A 20478-nucleotide genomic window follows, 5' to 3' on the forward strand; every position below is an offset into this window, starting at 1 on the left:
TATTTCCTTTTAACAGTTTAATTTGCCATCTTTCAATTTCATAGTCATCCCAGAAGTCAGTTTCACACCAAAATACACTCAAGACTATAACTCATTTGTTGCATGCTGTTGTTCTTTGGGCTTTATGTATATGGTCATAGTCATAAGCACATTTATGCAGAAATTATACTGAAGCAGTACACAGTCTCCAAAATGCAAAAGTGAGCTGTTTATATAAATGGATTGTTTGCTTAAAAACTAATATTTCTTGGATAATGTTAATACCTTTTTAAAAATGCTGGTTTGCCATGGTTTTCTGTTACTTTTATTTCAGTTTCAATTGTTTTTGTTTCTTTTATCCCACTGCTCATATCCCACCGCCAACTTCCAACTTTCCCATGGGTTGCTCAACCCCAGGCCCTGCCCCCACTCCACCCCTTCTCCTAAGCCCCCCCCCCCCCCCCCCCCCCTCCCACCCCAGCCCTACCTCTTCCCGCCCAGTTCCCCTCCCCTCCCCTGAGCGCGCCCAGTCCCTGGTGCTTCCCCTCCCTCCCAGGCCTCCTGCACACCGCAGAACAGCTGATCTTGGTGGGCAGGAGGGGAACGAGTTGATCTGCGGGGCCGCCGACAGGTGGGAGGCGCTGAGGGTAGGGGGGAATTTGGCTGCAGATGCGTGCTAAGCACCTGCTAATATTTTTCCCCGGGTGCTCCACCCTGGGTGCTCCACCCTGGAGTGCTGGGTGCTCCACCCTGGAGCACCCATGGAGTTGGTGCCTATGCCACTGCTTTGCTTTGTGTTTACTGCTGCATGACTTTCTTCTTGTTCAGACTATTTGCTGCATTCTCTCTCTCTCTCTATATATATATATATATAAAATTTGCATCATGTTCTATTTGTATTTTGTTCTCAGTTTATGTTCCCTTGTTCTTTTGTTTGTATTCATTCTGTTCTTTTATAACTTTGTCTCATTTTCCATCTTGTTTGCTTGCTTGTTTTAAATTGCCATTTTTCTCTTTGTGTTGGTCTTCAATCTTTATTTTCCATTTTTTTAATCTCTTCACTGATCTATGACTGGTGCTTTGTGCTTCTTTACTTTCTGTATTTTTGTGAGGGAACAGTGTCAGACTGTTTTGTTCTTTGGTCTCTGAATCCCCACAGGTTATTCCTTCCTTTCGTCATGCTTTCCTTCCAAATAGTGGACAAAACTAGAGCATTGTATGAATCAGTTCAAAGGAAAAAAATCAATGACTCAATGCTCAGCAGTTCAAAGGTGCTTCCAAAGTGCCGAGGCCCTAATTTACTCCTAATCAACTCACACTGTTTCTGCTCTGCTTGCCAACTTAGACAGAGGAGCAGTGAAGAGAGAGAGAGAGGAAAAAACACCTGTATCTTCTCCATAATAAATATGTTTTTGAGAGAACCCCAAGAGCTATAGTATCCTCTGATGATAATGGAAACTTTCAAAGATTCAGTAAGATCCATCACCTCTATGTTGACAACTACTGGTCTACATCAAGCTCCAAAAGAAGCTACAATAAGTTTCCATTAACCAAACAGGAGAGTGCGGAAGGGAACTTTTGTAATTTAAGTTGTCAGAGCTGCTCAGTAACCAAGTCGTAAATGATTGCAGGTGCTCCTTTTAATATCTTCTTAGAGTTTTGCTATCCTTCTGGGAAGGCAAATGAAAATAATTATGGGGACTTTGTTGATGGTGGATTTAATCTACCAACAGCCCTATAATAACTTTCCAGAATTTTTCTGCATTTCACTCTGGGGAATTAAGATCTTCAATATTAACATCATCAGACCTGCCTCCCTTCCCTCTCACCCCTTTTCCCACACGCACACACAAGTTATCAATCCCAGGTCCCTTGCCCAGCCAATCCCAGTCTCCCCCAGCTCCTCATCTGATGTCAGTCTCCCCCCATCCCTAGTGACTCTCAGTCCCTCCGTGTCTTCCAGTTCCAGTCCAGTCTTCTTACCCAGCAATTCCCAGTCTTCCGCCCTCTTATCAGCTTTTCAGTTCTAGTTTTCTTTCCTTTCTCCCCCTCGGACAAGGAGCCTAAAACTACTCCCTTACCCCACCCCAGCTTCAACTTTTGTCTCCTCTGCATTCAAATTAGGCACTTTCCTCCACCATACTGCCTGGGCATCAGTGGACTGGGCGGGGATGGGGGTCACTGAGAGGACAATAGAGTCTCCGTGCTCTCATTGCCAGTACTCAGACCTGGCCCTGGCCCAGAGCTGTAACTGCCCCAAGCTGAAGCATGCTCAGTGAAGATGGCCTCTTTGGGGAGTTTAGCTGCTAAAATTAAGAATTCTGTACTGAGCAAGTACCAACAGATTTTTCATAGGAGTATAACTTGGCCGAATTTGGATTTATTTCCCCAGGGATGACAAAAAACACATTCTTAACACAAAGGCCACTTGCCTGCCAAATTTCAAGTCCCTGCTTCAAAGAATTGGGTGCAGGAGCTTTTCAAAGCAAGGGTCACCAGAAGTTGTTACAATGGGGAAAATAATACATTTTACTTTGCCCTTGCTTTGGAAAATGACTGAACTATTTTGGTCAAATTTTTCTTCCCTCCAAAAGTTCAGTATGAGGGAGATATCCAGCATGGACAATTTCAGATCAAATGGTTAAAATTTGGCAAAGTTATAAGCAACTGAAGAAAGAGCCCTATACACTTCTACCCTGATATAACGCGACCCGATATAACACGAATTCAGATATAACACGGTAAAACAGTGCTCCGGGGGAGGTGGGAGGGAGGCAGGGCTGTGCACTCTGGTGGATCAAAGCAGGTTCGATATAACGCGGTTTCATCTATAACGAGGTAAGATTTTTTTGGCTCCTGAGGACAGCGTTATATTGAGGTAGAGGTGTAATGGGAAGTACTGGGCAACCTTAATATTGGGTGCTGCTTCCAACCCCTGCCTATAATTAAAGAAGACCATTTGCAAAATGCCATATTCAAACCTTATATAAAGTTTTCTTCTTTGGAGTTACTGATTTCACAGTCTTTAAATATACTGTAATGCTGAAACCTCACTGAAGCTGGTGGGTGTAGTAACTGCCCTTTATTTAGGATAAATGCAAAAAAAGCTCCTTTATGCAAAAACAAACCGTCCAAAACACAGGCCACATGCAAGGCTGGAGTAGATGAGCCAGGCAGTCTGAACGGTTTTCCTCTGGGTCTGAATACAAATGCATGGGATGGAAATTGTTGGATGGAACTGTGTGTGAGAGAGAAGCTTTGGAGTTGATTGCTGTCCGGAAAGAGGCTTGGGACTGTTAGCAAAGGAATGTCCTCCTGTCTTGATTGCTACTATATTCAAGGAAACAATCCTTTATATACATTCTTGGTAAATAAAGAGGATTGTATCAGAGAAATATCTGACACTGTCATCACGTCTCCACCTAAGGGAAACAACTCGCAAAAACCTGGATTTTGGCTAACTGCTCAGATCAAAAAGGAGAAACTATACTTTCATTCTGCAACCGTGGTCCTTAATAGAGGACTCAAAAATATATTATCTTGAGAGATATTAAATGAATTTTATTCACTTCACAGCCTTAAACTGTTCATGTACATTGAATATGTACTCAGGCAATTTTCTCTATATATAGTTTGATATAAAAATAGTCAAACATATTGGAGACCATACAATAAAAAACAGTAGAATGCGACATCTTCCATACTTTCCTACTGTTATTACTCAACATCTATACGGATCCAAGCCAGTTAATGCTAGATAATGATGTGAAAACAATTGCTTAGGTGTGCTAATAACTGCAAATTTTGAACAAGCCTAGGACTGGAAAAGAAGCATAAAATACAAAGCTGGATAAGGTTTGGGATTCTGGAATGTTGGTTCACAAGTGGTGACATTCCCCCACAGCCCATATGAACGAAGTCTGGGAACAAAAAGAAGTTCTTTTAGGACAAGGATTGCAGCCCAAAAAATATATAGGTTAAAGATAGAAGAATGATTTGGCTCTCATGGCTTGTCTACATGGGGAAGTTTTGCCAGTTATATGCATCCAGTATTCACAATTTTTTAATGTTTTCTTCTACTTCTTCCCATAATAATCAGCACTCACCTTTGTGCCTCTCCTCTCCCTGCTCCTTTATCAGTCCTTGTGGTACTAAATTAGACTTTAGGCTTCTAAGGGTAGACACCTGCTTTTTTCTTCTGTAAAGCACTATGCTCATTTATGGCACTGTAGAAATTACTAATAAGTAATCATTAAGGTCTCAAATAAGACAGAGACCTTATTAACTCTATTCTTCATATGAGCAAACCTACACCTTCTTCAGACAATGCACCTGATTCCCTCAACCTCAGGGAGAGCCTCAAAACTGGAGCTAAATATCTATATTATCTGCAAGCAGTGATACGACATGAAATATAAAAGCAGCTGTGGGAATACAAACAGAGGCCAAACAGTCAATCATGCATGATGCACTATCCAGTCCCCAACTGGATATTACTCGAGTGACAGAGAGCATTCATCCTCACAAAAATTTGAGATGGAGAATTTGTTCTGACCTAATTTTCTTTTTGTGATGGTATTGCATTTTCTTTGTGAAGGACATGTGTTATTACAATGATTATAATAAATAAAATCAGTATTTACATAGGCAGGGCCCTACCAAATTCACGGTAAATTTTGGTCAATTTCACGGTCACAGGATTTTTAAAATAAAACATTTCACAGTTTCAGATATTTAAATCTGAAATTTCATGGTGTTATAACCAGGGAAATCCCAACCAAAAGGAAGCTATGGGGGTGTCACAAGGCTATTGTAGGGTGGTTGAGGTATTGGCACCCTTACTTCTGCGCTGCTGCTGGCAGCTGAGCTGCCTTCAGAGATGGGCGCCCACACCCTTCTCCCCAGCCAGTCCAAGGCCCCTTTAACCCAGAACGCCAGGGCGCTGGGCCTGGAGCTGGGGAGGGGCAGGGCTGGGGGTGCCCTAGCTAAGGGCTTCTACCATACACCAGGCTCCAGCTGCTGGTCCTGGCAAGGTTATGGAGGGATGGGACTTCCTCTTCCCCTGCAGGGGCCACTCCTGGGTGCAGGTCAGACACTCCTTCAGGAACCTCTCCTGACTGCTCTGAAGGCAGCACCACTGCCAGCAGCAGTGCAGAAATAAGGGTGGTGTGGTATAGTATTGCCACTTTTATTTCTGTGCTACTGCTGGCTGCAGCAATGCCTTCAGAGCTGGGTGGCCAGCCAGTGTCCACCACCCTCCAGCCACCGAGCTCTGATGGCAGCATGGAAGTAAATTTGGCAATGCAACCCCCCTACAATAGCCTTGTAACAGCCCCCACGGCCCATTTTTTGGATTGGAACCCCAGTTTGAGAAACGCTGAAAGGTATAGGGTAAAAGTACACAAAAGACCAGATTTCATGGGGGGAGACCAGATTTCAGAGTCCATGACATGTTTTACCTGGCCATGAATTTGACAGCACAAGATACACAGTATATTTGACAGCACAAGATACCTAGAGGTCCAAGTCAGTGCAAAGATAGAATCATAGGACTGGAAGGGACCTTGAGAGATCATCCAGTCCAGTCCTCTTCACTCATGGCAGGACTAGGTATTATCTAAACCATTCCTGACAGGTGTTTGTCTAACCTGCTCTTAAAAATCTCCAATGATGGAGATTCTACAACCTCCCTAGGCAATTTATTCCAACGCTTAACCACCCTGACAGTTAGGAAGTTTTTCCTAATATCCAACGTAAGCCTCCCTTGCTGCAATTTAAGCCCATTGCTTCTTGTCCTATCCTCAGAGGTTAAGAAGAACAATTCTTTTCCCTCCTCCTTGTAACAACCTTTTTTGTATTTGAAAGCTGTTATCATGTCCCCTCTCAGTCTTCTCTTTTCCAGAATAAACAAACACAATTTTTATAATCTTGCCTCAGAGGTCATGTTTTCTAGACCTTTAATCAGTTTGGTTGCTCTTCTCTGGACTTTCTCCAATTTGTCCACATCTAACCTGAAATGTGTCATCCAGAACTGGACACAATATTCTAGTTGAGGCCTAATCAGCGTGAAGTAGAGTAGAAGAATTACTTCTCATGGCTTGCTTACAACACTCCTGTTAATATATCCCAGAAGGATGTTCGCTTTTTTTGCAACAGCATTACACTGTTGACTCATATTTAGCTTGTGGTCCACTAGGACCCCCAGATCCCTTTCTGCAGTACTCCTTCCTAGGCAGTCATTTCCTATTTTGTATGTGTGCAACTGATTGTTCCTTCATAAGTGGAGTATTTTGCATTTGTCCTTATTGAATTTCATCCTATTTACTTCAGACCATTTCTCCAGTTTGTCCAGATCATTTTGAATTTGAATCCTATCCTCCAAAGCATTTGCAACCCCTCCCAGCCTGGTATCATCCACAAACTTTATAAGTATACTCTCTGTGCCATTATCTAAATCATTGATGAAGATATTGAGTAGAACCGGACCCAGAACTGATCCCTGCAGGACCACACTCGTTATGCCCTTCCAGCATGACTGTTAACCACTGATAACTGCTCTCTGGGAATGGTTTTCCAACCAGCTTTGCATCCACCTTACTTACCTTTGCTCCATCTAGATTGCATTTCCCTAGTTTGTTTATGAGACCATCCTGCGAGACAGTATCAAAAGCTTTACTAAAGTCAAGATATACCACATCTACTGCTCCCCCCATCCAGAAGGCTTGTTACTCTATCATAGAAAGCTATCAGGTTGCTTTGACATTTTTTGTTTTTGACAAATTTATGCTGACTGTTACTTATCACCTTATTATCATTTAGATTGTACAAATCGATTGCTTAATTATTTGCTCCATTATCTTTCCGAGTACAGAAGTTATGTGTGAAAGTAAGGTAAAAAGGGGTTTGTTCTTAATGAGAATGCACATGAACTCCTGCAGCAAGGTAAAATATTGCAATAGAATACTTCTTTTAAAAAAGTCTTGCATCTCTCTGAAACTCTTCCTCTTTACAGTATGGAAGCACCTGGGGCATGCTACTGGAACATATTTTCGTGAACATCTCTTTGAAAGCTCCAAAACTTACTGACTGAACTTTGCACACAGGCCTGTGTGCACACAGCCCAGGGGTAAAAGCGAGCTGATAAATATTAGTTTTAACAATGAGAAAAACATCTCTAGGTTTAAAAAAAAACAAATTTGCTATCATTGCTACAAATATTTATCTATTTCCTCTAGACAAATGTGGTGGCACATCTCATAGAATCTATACAATTTCTTGTCTGAGTAAAGAGACATACTTAAAAGACCTCAGTTTTGATCTTGTTAAATACATTTAACACAGCAACAGAAAAAATACATTGTAATAGGATAGTACTCATCATTTACCTTGTCCTAAAGTTTGCAGGATGAGGATGTCCATCATATAATGATAAATAATCATATTCCTCTTCTAGAGCAAAAGACTGAAAGACAATCTGTATTCTGTTTCGTTCTTCTGCTATTATGACCCATGTACAGTTTGCACCATTTGGATATCCATATGGGAAGCCAGGACTTTCTATAGTGCCATTAAGACCTTTTAAAGTTCCACCACAGGTATAAATAAACCCTGAAAGAAGAGAAAAAAGAGTAGATTAATAACATGTTAACACAGAAATACAGTAAAATATGCCAATGGAATTCATGGCCTCTATTAAACAGCAAAATAAATTATCATGACATGTAAATGTCCTGTGCTACCTTAGAAGAGACAAAGCTTAGAATATCATGACCATGTACTGTAGAAAGATACATATAATGAAGTCAAATGTCATACAAGCAATATGGAAGGCTCCGGACAACATTTTGTAGCAACTATACAGAAATGTGATTTTTTTTTCAACGTCTTCTAAGGAAGTTGCTTGTCCATGACTCCTGGCAACAGGCAGATATTTGAAGCAGTCAAATAGAAGAAAATTAATGTTCAAGAGGGGAAAACAGTGCTGATTCCCTCACAGCTAATGTTATCATTGTAAAGAAGCTATATCATTATTAAGATGATATAAGCCACTATCTAAATGAGTTTGGATGGAATCTTGAATGAAGGGGTAGCTAGCTGCATGTGACTTCATTCAGGAGAGACGGAGATTGTGCCAGTGTGTTGGGGAAAGGAGGCAGAAAAACTGACAAATTATATTTGCTCTCTTGGTAGAGGAACAGTGACCACAGTTTGTAATACAGATGCATATTAGGTATTAGATTCTAGGCTGCTCTTGGGCATCGAAATGATGACTGGTCAGGAGTATTTTTTTCTATGAAAGACTAATACAATATTCTTTCTCCAATGATATATGTGTCACCTCCAAATTAGGTTATTGTAATTAACTTTTGGGGGGGGGGGGCTGTTCCAAAACTGAAACTAGCAGAGAATGTCTCGACCTGGTTATTAAATGGAATTTCCCATTGGAAGCACATTATATCAGTGCGTAAGGAACTGCATTGGCTGCTAATAGGTTTCTGGGTTGAACTCAAAGTATTACTATTAACTAAGAAAAGTTCACAGCCTGATTACCTGAGAGATTGTCACTCTTCTTGTGCCACACTGCCACAGCTAAGGCACTTGAGTTGGACCTCCTTTATTATATGAGGAAAGGGACTGCTAGCAGAGTATCATGCATGAGGAGTCCTTTATTTTGGAATTCACTCCTGCATCCCCTTAGTCCAGATCAATTACAAATTAGATTTGTTAGCCCTCCAGGTTTCCTCCTAAATCCATCTCCCAGCTCCCTTTCCCCAGGATTTGGGAGCGGGGTAGGCTGATAGTCATAGAGCCATGTGGATTACGTGCATTATGGTTTAGTTTTATTTTCTTATACTTGCTGGATGATATTTAATGTCTCAAAGTGGGATGAGCTACATTTAATATATTTATATTGTATGATTAATTGTATTGTGTAGTTTCAGAGTATATAATGTTGCTCAGTAAATAGATTTATAAAAGCCATAATATGGACAAATCCTAAATATTGACACTCACAGCTCACATGCATATGATTTAACTCATTAAATAATTTTTCCCCAGGCATGCATGTTGACAAGCATGTTTGTCCATCCCATCCTCTGAAGCATTATGCAGAAATCTTCTACAAAGATCATGTGATCATCCCATAAAATACATTTCCCTGGGTTAGTAGTAGGAAGAACAGATCCATTTTCTTCCTATCTTCTATGTCTATGTTTACCTCCCTCACTGGCAGATAGAAGCTGGCACTTATGGGACTCGGTTTATTACTATTTTACTTTGCATAGCACCATACCATAGGTGTACAACACCAAAAGAAAGAGAAAGCTCCTGTGGGGAAGGCATTTTGGAATTGCCTTGTCTGGTCTTAGAGTCACACCGTATGAGCTTTACCAGCTGCTGTAAATTAGCTCCGAGGATTCGTTTTCATGTCAGATTTGCTTCCCCACTTTCAGCTGTCAGCAGCTTCCATTTTCAGAAGAGTCTGTTTTATTTATCAATTCCTGCATCTCTGCCTCATCAACTCGATCTGTTTTTAAATCTCATCTGAAAATGATCTTTTATTTATTATTTAACTCAGACTGTATAATTTACCTCTCTAAAAACTTTTGGGATACAGTTTGTATGGAAAAGACTCCACCAAATAAAGCTGAATTATTTACTAGTTATGTGCCACAGAATCCCTAATGGAATTCCCAAAGATCCAGGAGAAGCACAACCTTCCCAGTAACAAGTTTTCTAAAATCTCCATCAATTTAAGCCTTTCTAGCATTGCATCTATACTGGAACTCCATCTTTGAACACAAGAGAGGAAGAACACGATGGAGAGCTGCACCTAGCATTTTCTATTTGTTTTGGGCCAGCTCTAATAATATAGATGAATACATTCGGTTAAAAACAGTAGCAGATTTTAGCAAACAGTCTGAAGCTGCACAGAAGTTCATTGTGGATCACAGTGCTGGAAGGGAAAGAACAGCTACTCCCCTCCCTACCCAAACAGGTGAGCCTTGACTTTGCCTCCTCAACTTGCACTAAGTAAGAGGTTGTTGAAGATTTTCAGCCCTCCCTCCAGAGCAAAAGTGGGAACCAGAGAGGATTGAAGGGTGGCCCAAAGTCATAATTCAGTCTCTAGTCTACTCCTGAGGCACTGCCACTATGTGCTGCCCCTTGCTTAAAGATAGCATATATGTTGTCCAATTTCTTTAGAATTATTTTGCTTATTAAATACAATATAGAGATACACAGGATATGATGAAAATTTTTTTTACCTAAACAGGAGATGAAAGTTATCATATTTTAAATAAGGATTTAACTGAAGAGAAACAATGAAATATCATGTAAGATTAAGTGACAGTTAATACTGAACATAACATTATTAATATTGGGCCTCATTCTGCTCAGATTTTTCATCTTTTAGGAATCTACTTTTTCTTCGACATATACATCTTTATTCTTCCCTCATCCAATTAATTATTCATATTTTGCAAAACGGCATAATTTTATAGTATCTTTCAGAGAGAGGTAATGGTTACCAAAATGATAATATACATTGTGTCATAAGATATTTATTCAGTTCTGGAGCATCAAAAACAAAACTGAAGTTTGATTTTGACTAGTTATGCTTTTTTGACCTTTAATATGAGAACATGTCAACGGAATCTATACGCCAACTGCTTTAATCTCTGCATTCAGATGGTAATTCATTCTGTAATACTTCTTTACTTGAACTCTTGAACTCCAATGGTCTAACTTGGAAATATTCAACATACAATATAAGGTTATTTAATAACTGGCTTTCATTAGATGTTAAAAACCATCTAAATTATTTACATAAGACATAATTAGTGATAACACTTAGCACTTTTGTATTGTGGTCTTTTTCATCTGTAGATCTCAGAGCTGCACACAGAATTCAAAATATAAGTATTAGTTACAAATTATTTCATTCTCATTTCAAGAGAATGGTGCCTCAGACTAGAAAGTCTGCAAAAGCTTTAAGTAGAAAGGGAAGTATTTACTTAATTAAATGTGAAAATGAATACAATCAGAACAATATGCCCATATTTATTTCTATTAAGTTCAATTTATTTATTCTGATTCTAACTTTTCGATTTGCAAAAGATTGTTTACATTGATCATGTTTAATTACATTGTAAAAACATGGTTGATGCACTTGATGGAGCATCGTTCTTGCTCTCACCACCTTTGCATAGTACCCTCTCCCTTCCCTCATTAAACATCTGTCATTCACACATGCTTCCTCAGATTTCATTTCTCCCACAGCATTCAGTCTGTCAAACTCTGACTTTTCCAGTGCTGTCAGCTTCGTCCTATTCTTGATTGTCCATTCTGTTGGCTCCATGGTCATAGGCTTCTTCAATTCTACCCTCTCCCCTACACTTACATCTTTCACTCCCCTCTCTAAAGACAACATGTGCCTACTCCACACCTATGCTCTTCCTGTTCCTGAAAATTCAATGACTACTCTAATTTTGCCCACTACAAGATTAGTTTTTCTTTTTCAGTTCTACCCTCTTCCTAGCCAAAAAAAGTGCTCTCTCTCTTTCTCTCTCTCACACACAAACATGTGCATGCAATCTCCCTGCCCTCCAAGAACTGCTCTTTTGCTTAACCAGTTTTATAGCGGCATCCATCGTCATAACATGTGGTCGATTCAGTCACACTGATTACAATACAAAAAAAACCAAGAACAAAACAGTTAATCAATTGCTAAAAATGGTCCTAAACACAAAACCTTCTCTGTCTCTTTTTACTGCAGCATCTGTACCCAGAATATTGCCACATTAATGTTGGGACAAAATTGAGCCTATTCAGTAGCACCTGAGTTCTCCACATACCTCTGCTTTCTTCTCATATATGCCCTCCTTTATCCCAGTCTTTATGTTTAAGGTCTCTACATCTGTAATACACATCCCCATCCTTCCAACCTCTTTCTTATCCCCAGCTTCTCACTCTTTCCTCTGTCTCATTACCATTCATCTTCAAGCACACATTGTGTTTCCTATCCTTAAAACCTCCCTCAGTCACATCATCCTTATTCCACTGCACCACCTTCCAGCTCCTTCAGAAATCTGTCTACACATAGAACCAAAATTCCATTCCCAAGACTCTGATCCACATCAGACTAGCTTCCACCCCCTTTACTCAACCAACTGTCTTTCTCCTTGCCATGGCTAAACCGCACTGTTCTACACTCTGCCTTTGGTCTCTCTACTGCCTTTGACAACATGGACCAATCCCTTCTCCTCAAGGATCATCTCTTCAATGAATTTTGGTGTGACTACTCTTCTGAGTCTCCTCCTACTCCTTTGAATTCACCTTCAGTGCCACTTTCAATAATTCTTCTTTCTCCCTCCTTCCGTGTTGGTGGTGTTCATGTATTCATGCTTGTTCTGCTCCTCCCCCCTCCCCCCCGCACACACTTGCTTCGTAGGTGTTCTCACTTGCTCCCATGGTTTCAGCTAACACTTTTACACAGATGTGCCATAAATCTAGCTTTATGGCTGAAGTTCGATCTCAGCACTTACATGTCAGTGACAGCTGCCTTAGAGAAAGAAATCCATCCCATTCTGTCTATTCTCATCTCCTCTATCTCCATGGATGACCCACTACCTTTTCAAAATAAATCTCTCATATTTCTTACTAAACCACATTTCTGTCTAAACTTTTCTTTCTTCCCAATTGCTCTATTAGTTTTAACTCCCTGGTCCTCCCTTTAATCAGGACATGCAGTCTTTGGGTAGGTCTATACTTACCTCCAGGTCCGGTGGTAAGCAATCGATCTTCTGGGATTGATTTATCGCATCTTGTCTAGACGCGATAAATCGATCCCGGAAGTGCTCACCTTCGACGCCAGTACTCCTGCTCCGCGAGAGGAGTACGCGGAGTCAACGGGGGAGCCTGCCTGCTGCGTCTGGACCCCCGGTAAGTTCGAACTAAGGTACTTCGACTTCAGCTACGTTATTCACATAGCTGAAGTTGCGTATCTTAGTTCGAAGTGGGGGGTTAGTGTGGACCAAGCCTAAGTGCCCTCTTGGACTTCTCTCTGTTGTTCCTCCCTCCCACTAATACATACTCTCACCAAACCCAGTCACCTTCTCCTTGCAACATCTTGAAATCAACCCATTTTCTCTGATTCTATTGCTAAAAACCTGACTCATGCCCTAGTTCTCCTCCATTCCTTCCAGAACATTGTGCTATCATAGAAATAAACCTCACTTCCTACCTGTCTTTTTACTGACTTTCATTCTTCATACCAAGTTCACACTTCAACTCACTGTCAAGGCTCTACCCAGTTCTCTCCCATCTATTTATCAGATTGCATTTACTCTTGTTCTCTTCCATGTCCTACATTTTGCATTTCCCTTCAGGACTTTAATTGCTTCTTCCTACTTTCAATTCTGCACCTTTTTCAACCATACCCAATGCTTCCATAGTTTCCACCTTTAGGTAATTCACAACTTTCTCCCCTTTTTCAAACCTCTCCTGAAATATCACTTCTTACAGCTAGCTTTCAACAATGCCAGCGACTTTGTTTTCTAGTATGGTGGCTGCCCATTTGCAAAAGAAGGCAGGGAAAACTAAAACCAAATACAATTATCTATTCCAATTCTACAATAATATTCTTCCAAGAGAAATATTTATATATTTTGCAGTTCTCTTCTCTCCTCCTTCCTTCCATTTTCCTCAATCACCCTTTCTCTACATTTAAACTAAGCTCTTTGGCTCCATAAAAGCAGCAGACATGCCCAGTGGAACAATGTAAACACTGCTAAAATGTTACAGATCCTATTTTTGTAAAATGTAAAAAATAAACACTGTTCAGATCCGCTCTTAAAACTTTCAGTAGAGTCAAGATTCCTTAAAATTAGCCACATTGCCTTTTCATTTCAACTTTGTGCCTCAAAGCACTTAAAGTGTTCTTCAATTGCTTTGTTATTCATGGACAAGAAGTGGTGTTGGAGTGTTTCCTTTCTGCAAGCTTATCAGAAATTGCACTAATATGTTGACATTATAGAATTTCTCTAATAAATAAAACTACATACAAGAGAAGATGTTTTTAGGAATTTAGCTTCTAATCTATTATTCATAACCATTTTAAAGCTATAACAAAGACAATTAAGCTCTTCTGAAGATATTGGGCTAAATTCATCCCTCTTGCAGGGAGCAGGGATGAAAGAGGCCAGTTCTGTCCCAGTATTTGTTGGCATTGGCTTAAAATATTATGGCCAATTCAATGACTTCCTAGAGGAATTCCTATGTGCCCATACTATAAAGTAAAATATCCTCTCCCACTTGATTAGAAACCCATTTGAGAGCAACAATGCCTTTCAAAAGGGGTAAATTCTCCTCTATGGTTCAATAGGCATAGCTAGCTATTACTGGTTACATTTCAAATCAACAGAAGTCTAATACAGGGCTTGAGTCACAGATCTGAAGTAGATTCCCTGAACTTCCAACAGAAAGAGAGAGGTTCCCCTCAGGTAGGCATTCTTCCCTCTCCTATAACTTTTCTATTAGAGAACCAGCACATTCACCTTTAGTGCATCAGGGTCAAAAGAATTCCAGAGTCTCCCCCAAGCACTGTCCCATATCCCATACCTTTCTTTCAGCCAGATGGCATGAGTTCTTTCCTCACCTATATAGAGATGGAAGGGTATCTAAGAAGACTCTGCCCCTCCTTGCAGGGCTGTGCAAGACTTCAGAAGACATTCTGAGAAGCACAGGAACTGCTCACTCCTACTCTACCCCAGAAAGGAGGATGCTGAAAAAGGGGCCACAGAGGAGGCAGGGCCTCCATCCTCCCTACCAATCCTTATTCACCTTGTTCACCAGGACTACTCTGAGCTAGAATTGTGTGAATTTTTTGATTTTCTGACAATTCTGAAAAATAACTACCTCAGCCCCATTTTGGGTCAGACGAAAGGTTTTGTTTTGACAAAAATCAAAATGTTTTGTTTTGATCGTAACCATTTTTAAATGTTTTTGATGTATTTTATGTACAAAGAAAGAAATTTGTGAATCAAAGTGTCATTTCAAACTGACAAATCAAAGTATTTCATTCAGACAATGTTACAATATTTTTTAAATTGAAACCATGACTGACCTTTTCAGTGACTGAAAACTGGGGTCTCAGTAAACAAAAAAATGTCAACAAGTTTTATGATGTATACAAAAATAAATACCAATAAAATTGTCATGAGACATATTTTTAAGATAATCTATTTTTCATTTCAGAAGAAAGGCCCTTTTCAACAACAACAACAACAAACCTGTTTGAAAAATGTCACCTACTTCTTCTTTTACCATTCCAGACATCTGAAAAGCTTAAATCAGCTGTTACTTTAAAACACCATAATCATAAAACAACCTGGCGGAGAAAGATGGTCGTCTATTTCTCCCTGAAAATATAGAATTCCCACCTCCCCTAGACAGTCACATTATACTGGCCCTAGTCATCCCTTCAGGACTTAGAATCTAATCAGAACAGAAAAAAAGTACTAACAGTTCCCCAATCACCAGGTGGTGAAATCCTGTCCCCCAAAAAAGTCAGTGGCAAAACTCCCAGCTTTTCATCCCTGGTGTCTGAGAATCCTTCATTCCTAGAGAATTTCAGAACTTCTTCCCCATTTCCCACATATATTTTTCGACTGTCTTTTGGATCAGAGACCTATTGTTCCAAATAGCCCCCTCCTTCCTCATATTAATGGAGAAGTGTAATCTTGCTATTGTGCCTAACATCTGAGTGACTGAACTAGACATAAAAATATGGACATTTGGAATCTCATCACACAGAACATTATAAATCCCCTCTGGGCTAGACAGATTGTAACATGCTGGTGATGCCAAATTTGCAGTGGAATCCTGTTATATATGTCTGGGGAGATGGTAGACAGGTATGAATTTTTTGGAAAGATGATAAAGATTTGAAATCATTTAGTTGCTGGCCTCAATCTCATTCAGCCCCCTGCATCTTTCCCCTGGGCATAATAATAGCAACCTTAAACTATGATCTCCCCATTTGAAGAGCTCTAAATCCTGAGAGCTGCTTTATTAATGGACAAAAAATTTCTTCTACTTCTGAAGTGGAAGATACCCACTACAATTGAGTATCTACAATTGAAGATTAGTACAGTAGTCTCAGCAGCTTGGCAGCCCTAAAAAGAATAGCTTATCAAAGACAAGACTGAAAATAAATAAATACAGACTTCATTTCTGATTACAGTTATTGTCCCCTGTGCTAGGGAACGAACACATACCCTATAATACAAGAGCTGTTGCACAATGTAGATGCCATTAGTTATTTCATTTTCACTGTTCCCTCTCAGCAATGCTAACAAAAAAGCCAAAGGTTTTGTAATGGGCCTCATTAGTCTTCAATGTAACATGTAAAAAGTGGTATTGTTTATCATTAAAACAGGAAGATTTTTTTTCATTTTTTTAAACACTGTCTGGTTTAGCTCTGCCAAAGAACCAGGAAAAGGGGTAAGAGAAATGGCTGTTAGTACACTCTGATCTCCTAGGATGGACTGGAGTATTTTTGTGGATTTTAGAAATACCAGCTCCTGATTTTCATGGAGTTTTCCACCTCCCATTTAGTCCTCAAATATCATATCTTAGAGTAAAATTCATTAATTCGTTAATAAAATGGTAAGCCACATCCTGTTTCCATTCTTGTCATTTGCATGAAAGGTAGTAGCAGGTTATTGCCAAAACCAAAGAACCATGTAACAGTGGGGTCCATTCAAACCTTCTGACAAAATAATTTATCATTTAATTGAGTCCTAAACCATTATGTACATTAGGCTGACAATTAAACTACATTAAAATAACCTTTATGTCCATTATACTCAGGAAATTTATATCAAACACACCAATTTCATATAAAAGTGTTCTAAGTATAAATGATTAGTGTTTGTTTGCAGTTCTATCATGAGCATTCTACTGGCCTCCCTCCGAGCTTGATGGGGAGGCACCAATCCCCTCCCCTGGTGGGCGGAGACAAGCTGGCACACCTTCTGTGCTGGAAGCAGAGGGGAAGGACAGGAAGTATAAGAAGAGGGCCCTTCAGCTCAATTGGGCTGGAACCAGATGTCTCTAGCCCACTGCCGGCCTCCAGCTCCACTACCGAGCAATGTAGCACCCTCACCCCAGAGGAGACAGAGTGCTGCAAGGAGCTGCTGGGTTTGCCAGCTGCCATTTACTCAGAGGAGGCGTTGTCTAGTGGTGCTGTCACAATAGGACTCTGCATTGTGGTAGGATCCCTGCTGACCCAGTGATGGGATCCCCCACCACTGTTAGGTCCCTGGGCTAGGACCTGGTGGAGTAGGGTGGGCCCAGGTCATCCTACCCCCTGCCACCAACCCCACCTCTGGGTTGGCGGCCTACTCACTTTATGCCTGACGGCCTGTGCTTTGTGTATTTGTGGTCTGCCTTAGCCAGAAGGTTGGGCTAAAGACTGCTCCCTAGTCTGCCCTGCCCAGAGCATCACAGCCCCAGATTGCATAAATTGCTGTCTGCCCCGCCAGGAGGCTCCGGACATAGAATGATTGGTGCTCAGCCCAGCCGAAGGGCCAGAACCTAGCCTCCAAATTGACCATTTGTTGTGTGATGTAGTGAGGCAAAACTCACTACATGAGCTTGGCAGGGAGGGATGACCACCGGCCACTATAGGTGGTATATGCAATTGTGTTAGTATCAATTAACATTGTTCCTTTAAAGAAAAGACTTCCATATCTTGCTTCAAAATGTATTCTATCACTGCCTCCAGGTTCATAGAAGGTTCCACTTACATCAGAACCAGAGTACTTAAATAAAATAAATTAATGGGGCTATCCTATCTCCTAGAACTGGAAGGGACCTTGCAAGGTCATTGAGTCCAGCCCCCTGCCTTCATTAGCAGGACCAAGTACTGATTTTGCCCCAGATCCCTAAGTGGCCCCCTTAAGAACTGAACTCACAACCCTAGGTTTAGCAGGCCAATGCTCAAACCACTGAGCAACCCCCCCACACCTACACGTAGAATTTGGAGGCTCTCTGGAAAATCTCTACCTGCTTCATATGCTGCAAAGCCCAACTCTTTGGGGCTCCCTATGTAGCAAAGCTTAGAGGAATAGCATTAGAAGTTTATGAAAGCAGGTGCTTAGCTAAACCATTCACAGCCTTAACCATTGCATTCTTTCCCAGGCAAATGCTACAATTCCTATTTAAGAAGTGGATCATTCAGACTACAACAACTGAGAAGTTTAATATCAGAGGATAACCCTGATGGATAAATTAGTGTTGTGAACACAATGGATAAGAAATTAGTCTTGGTTTGGATCTTAGATCACGTTTATTGTACGGGAACTATAGTGGCATAGCTATGCCAGCATAACTCTATAGCGTAGAAGCAGCCTACAGTGACAGAAGATTATTTTCCATCACTGTAAGAACACCACCTCCCTGAGTGATGGTAGCTGGGTTGACAGAAGAATGCTTCCATTAACCTAACTGTTTCTACACCAGGGGTTAGGTCAGCATAGCTACAGAGCTCAGCGTGTGAAAAATCCACACCCTGAATGCCATAATTATGTTGATGTAGACCAGGCCTATGGCAGCACTAATGGAATGTAGAAGAGGTCCTTACAGAAAGCTACAGCAAAAGTAACTTGCTAAGAAATTACATACATTTAGTAGTACTCTTTTAATAAAATTTAATTAATTTTACTTTAAATTAAAGTAAAATGGCCAAAATATGTAATTACAGAATTCACACTAATTGGCATGTAGCAGAATAGTAAATGTAACACTGGATTTAGTTACATTTTATTTAAAACCCAGAGAAAAAGCACCAGCTTCAGTACATCACATCTGGTTATTTGGAAACCTGCAGCAGTCTCAGACAGCTGACAGGGAATAAAATACTGCAAAACTAAATCACCCAGCATAGCTAGTTATGTTATTGATTTGAGAAAGCATCATGTGATTTTTTATAAGTGGAAATATTTCCCTCTGAAGCATCAGAGGTTGCGTTCCTCCCTTGAGTTCTGCTAAAATGAGATTTAAAACAAAAACAAAAAAAAGCAGCAAAAGACCAAAAAAGTTCCAGTAATTAATCAAGTAAGAGCTAAACATAATCAAACAAATATTGGTGGTGGATTGAAGTGAGCTTCAACAAGATTAGAAAAGGCTTGGAAGACTGAATGATAAGAGATCTAAGAGAAAATTGAGGAGATGCTGCTTGAAAGGAGTTCTGCCAATAGAAATGAAAAATGTATGAAAAAGGGAAAGGGGGACGCTCTCCATGATTACCCTTTCTGTACTCAATCTTCCTATTCTCACAAATGCCTTCTTTATGAAAAGAGACACCCCTCAACATGAGGTCAGATTTGTTTTAGATGTAAGCAACCTAAAAAGCCTGTCATTCACACAACTGGGATTGCCCTTTTTAAAAAAAATCAAGTTTCTAAGAAGAAACCTAAAAACTCCTGCTTTGGATTATCCTTGAAATTTCTCTTAAAGACAGCCATAGGCAAAAGCAGGAAAAAAAATCTGTCATGTACTAGAAACTCACTGCCTACTTGTCAAAACAACATTCTGGAAGCTATTTATTACTATTTTCTACACAGAAAAAGGTCTTCTAATTCTGCTGCAAATTAGAAGTCAGATTTCACTGAATTTTCATCTTTTTAAAAAGGTAGATTCTGACTAGGCTGCAATAGCTTTAAAGAAGAGGTGCAAATACTTACCATTTATGTCACTGTTGCAAAAGATGCTATTGGCCTTTGGCTACTACAGTTGTAATACACTAACATTAATTTGCAATTGCATTTGATTAATTGTCCAAGACAGCAAAATTCAGCGTTGAATGTATTTGGAAAGCACAATGAGAAGGTGTATTAGTACAGGAAAGAGAGGAATGTCTACCCCTAGACAGATACTTGAACAAATATGATGTAAATAATAGGATTTTTTCTTCTGGCTGTTGTTATCATAAACAAAGAACAAACTAAATCACACCTTTAATGTAAAGGGCCATAGACTCTAAAGCCTATTTGACTCCAATATGAAGGACTTGACACTAGGGGCTGGGTCTCTGACACTGCTCTGCTAAAGATCAAAGAAGGATTGAAATAGCTTAAAGCAAAGAGGGCGAGGTCTTAGACATTCAAGTAACAGCATCTTTGATCATTTTTCGTCTATAATGTCAAGTATATGAACTCAGGAATCTTACAGCCAAGTATGTATTTTGTATCATTAATAATTTTAATAGGATTTTTCTTTTATTGATTTATCATGTTTTTACTAATAGTCTGGGGAACACGGAGTTGTTTTTGATAAATTCGCTTTGGTTAAGATCCCAAAAGATACCTCTTATGAGAGTCAGATGAGGAAATGAAGGGATACCTGCCCTGGAGCATCCAGGTCTTAAAAAAAAAAAAAAAAAAAAAAAAAAAGTGAACCCACAGACACAGGGGTATTGGGTTGCCACAAGAA

The 20478-nt window shown here is 40.0% G+C and overlaps 1 protein-coding gene across 1 annotated transcript in view; it reads right to left on the reverse strand.

The window, feature by feature from the left end:
* The window catches only part of CSMD3 (CUB and Sushi multiple domains 3), a 1107808-nt gene that overhangs the window by 978166 nt on the left and 109164 nt on the right, over positions 1-20478 (reverse strand). The window contains exon 2 of the mRNA XM_034759587.1: positions 7365-7587. Coding sequence (XP_034615478.1) covers positions 7365-7587 — 223 coding nt within the window. The remainder of the gene's footprint in view (positions 1-7364; positions 7588-20478) is intronic.

This window comes from Trachemys scripta, chromosome 2 (assembly GCF_013100865.1).
Source record: "Trachemys scripta elegans isolate TJP31775 chromosome 2, CAS_Tse_1.0, whole genome shotgun sequence".
NCBI classification, from domain to species: Eukaryota; Metazoa; Chordata; order Testudines; family Emydidae; genus Trachemys; species Trachemys scripta.